Source organism: Aplysia californica, unplaced genomic scaffold (genome assembly GCF_000002075.1).
Source record: "Aplysia californica isolate F4 #8 unplaced genomic scaffold, AplCal3.0 scaffold00367, whole genome shotgun sequence".
NCBI classification, from domain to species: Eukaryota; Metazoa; Mollusca; class Gastropoda; order Aplysiida; family Aplysiidae; genus Aplysia; species Aplysia californica.
The window spans coordinates 675,404-678,831 of record NW_004797637.1 but is presented as its reverse complement, the minus strand read 5'-3'; the positions used below and the strand labels follow the sequence as shown (position 1 = coordinate 678,831).

The 3,428-nt window shown below is 43.8% G+C and overlaps 1 protein-coding gene across 2 annotated transcripts in view; it reads right to left on the bottom strand.

Annotated features, from left to right (window-relative positions):
- The window catches only part of LOC101858504 (transcriptional adapter 2-beta), a 57,667-nt gene extending 56,025 nt beyond the window's left edge, over positions 1-1,642 (bottom strand). Inside the window, exons 1-2 of one of the 2 annotated variants that reach the window (XM_013085353.2) lie at positions 1,358-1,642; positions 1,152-1,211 (exon numbers count right to left, since the gene is read on the bottom strand). In XM_013085353.2, the coding sequence (XP_012940807.1) occupies positions 1,152-1,211; positions 1,358-1,450 (153 nt within the window). In that variant the 5' untranslated portion in view covers positions 1,451-1,642. The remainder of the gene's footprint in view (positions 1-1,151; positions 1,212-1,357) is intronic. The other variant, XM_013085354.2, reaches the window with a different exon arrangement.
- Positions 1,643-3,428: the final 1,786 nt, after the last annotated feature.

Sequence of the window (3,428 nt, the reverse complement as noted above, 5' to 3'; positions counted from 1 at the left end):
TGCTCAGTGGATATAGGCCTTTCAAATGGAACAGATAAATTTGGCATACAGCTAGTTTAAAAATTTAGTTTCTGGTACTTACACTGAGGGGGCCGTACGTGCCCGGTTACCGTGTACGTAGACCCTGAGGCTACGTGCCCGGTTACCGTGTACGTAGACCCTGAGGCTACGCGCCCGGTTACCGTGTACGTAGACCCTGAGGCTACGCGCCCGGTTACCGTGTACGTAGACACTCCGTTTCCTAAAACTATCTTTACGAGCTCCTCATGTCTAAGTCTAAGTGGGAAATTTCTTCTAATTTCATTGAACGAACATCTTGAGCTACCAACTTGGCGTGTTTTGAATGAGACGTATGCCTCGGTTACGAACCAACGCAGGCGGTTCTAGAAGTAGGCCACAAACGCACACAAACTCAAGCAGACTGACTCACATACACTTGAGCTGCGTGAATGCAGGTCAGACGCTGGACCCGAATGGAACGCAGATGATGCTTAGCGCGTGTGCACTGAGCCAGACTGACACGGGACAGGAACGAAGGCGAGGTGTTGAAATAGGCTTATCGGGAGACATTATATAAACCTGGCCCCGCAGGACGAGGGTTAAACTAAATTTGGTGACATTCATGGATTGTGTTTGCACCAGACCAAGGATAACTTTTGGCCTCAATTACTTTTTTCACAAGCCTTTGCCTTTGCTGTCTAACTAACATTTTCAAATTCCTCTTTAAAAGACCTATCCAATCATATAAAATACATAGATCTAGATTCTAGATCTAGATTCTAGATCTAGCATCTAACCCTTTGTTGAAAAAGTTCAAAATCTTGAAAAAAAATGGGAGTGGGAAACCTGTGGGCCACAGTGTGGGTCCCCACCACAAAATTCGCAAAAAACATTCAACAAAATGACAGGGCAAGCATTAATATTAAAACAGTAAAAATTAAAGTGACAAAGACAGGACAGGGTTTTTCTTGAGGGAAAGGGGGTGGGGGAATTTACATCAACAAAGGTAAGACCTGCAAGGAAAAGAAGGGGAAAGCACGCACTGTGCATGCAGGAGGTGGGGGGGGGAGACAACCAACTGTCGCCATACTAAAAAAAAAAAAAGATCCCAACTTCGGCCGTTGGAAAGCTTGGGCACTGGCCTTGCCTACCTTTATGATGAAAGAGTGCTCCCTTCGGTGGGCAGCTACTTCAGCGCCAAGCGAAAAGCACTGAAATAGAGGAAAAACAAAACAAAATATGAATATTGCAACCGTGCAATCATAATACCGGCAAAATACGTCAAAAATACTAACTTGAGATCATTGACCTAAATTGCAGAGTAAGCTTGGCTCGCTACACGTGACGTCACACTTGCCTGTAAACAAAGGTCAAACTCTTCACACTCGGCGCATCGCAGTCGGTAGCCATAAATCTCGTTTTGGCAATAGTTACAGCGAATCCTTGCCATCACGCAGTAATAAATACATTCATACCAAAATGGGCACCATGACACTGTAGCATATACAGGCAAACCAACTCAATAGCTAATTTTAGTGACCAAATCCATAGCCGTGGTCGCCTTCCTAAAAGAACTTGACGTCATTCCCACAATGCAACGCCTTTGCTTCATCCGCCGAAACAAACGAGCTCGAGCAATGGCCTCGTGCCGACTGAGGCGTCTGCGTGTCGATACAAGCACTGCGTTTGGCTTTGGGCCTTGGCCACTGCGCGTTGCTGTTGCAGTATTGCTGGCGACCTCTCTGGAGAGTGGAGAAGCGTCAGTCGGACGGGAATGTTCGATGATCACTAGATCTTATAGCCTTGCGCTCCCCTCCCCCATCGCAGCTCGATTTTACACTGACTTGCATTAAATAGCCTATCGAGGCGTCCTTTTCCGAAGTTTATTGGGCGCACAGTTCTGAAGTTAGTGGTTGCCTTGGCCTAGAGGAAGCAGACGACCTACGAGTAGTGGATCTAGTAGTAGTACTTTTTTTTATAGGTAGATCTAGTCGATGGGGTTTTTTTTCCGAGCTTGATAGAGGAAAAGTTTTATCGTAGGCTATTATATATTTATTTCAGTGAACTCAACTATGTCTGTGATACGCGTGCGTTGGCCTAATTTAAAAAAGGGGAAAATTGTGCTAACCTTGTCCTAAGATCGAAGAGAAGATCCGATTCAAACGCGAAGATGGTTACTACCGAACGCACAGATCACGCTTGCTGGAGGCTCAAGTCGAGAAAATAAGTTAAAAGTAGAAGATATTATCTATAAGTATAAGAGGTCTGAAACCATATTTGCTTCGACATTTGACGAAGTTATATTTGTACAGAAACAGTTCTGGCAGCCGAATTCTGCTCTTATAATCGTATATTGAGTCGCTTTGTCAGTAGGATATCCATTGTCTCCCCACATTTGACGGTGACAGGCAAAGGTAGATTTCTAAAGAATGCAATACAATGATACAATATTGTTGGTCTGGGCCTATATCGTCTTATACATGTAGGTGCAAGTTTAAATGACGGTCTAGCGCAACGATTTTCATTTATTTGACCATTTAACGGTCTACCGCGATATATTTCTGGTCTTGGCCTCAGCAGTCTACCGCCGGACCCTAGACCTTTTTCTGCCTGGCCCATTTACACGTGCAGTTCATTGATCGACAAACTGTAGAATATCGAAAGAATGGCGGGGATCCTGTCAACTTCCCGTAAAACTGGGCGTGGAAATGGGCAATCCTCTCGATATATCGAAGGGTTCCCAGTCCAGCCACCACATTTATTTACCGGCCGTCGAACTGAGGGCATGACGACGAGGGAGAGGCTTCTTTGATGTTAGCTGGGGTGGGGTGGGGGTTAAATTAATTCCAAAAGTTCCCTAAATATTGGCCAAATAAGATTTTCGTCATCAGCAACCCAAAATTAGTCATCATCACGAGGGGAACACAGTTTATAGTCCGGACAACATCTAATGGACAACTTGTCGACCTCATTTCACCGAATCTAAGTTGCGAATCTCTCTGATTTTTTGCATGCACCCCTGAATTCTAAAAGACCTGAAAAAAAGCTCGATTTTCGTGCACATGCATAACAAAATATAGAGGTGCTGTTAATATAATTATAAGTAATTAGAATGGTTCATAGCAAGTACGGTATGCTAAAAAACATAATACAGGATGTCGTTGCAGGGGTTAAGCCAAAAGTTTCACTCATACAGTTTGGTCAAACGGGGGTCAACAGAGTTCTATATTTGAAGCGCTAATTAGTAATAATGGGCATGTCCGTGAAATGGTCCGTGAAATTGAAAAAAAATCCAGCAAACAAAAAGACTAGTGAGTGATATTATGAATAGAACTTGTTTGAGCAAGACAATATATATGATCAAATGTAAGTCAGTCCTAGAATGGATTGTGTTTGCACCAGACCAAGGATAACTTTTGGCCTCAATT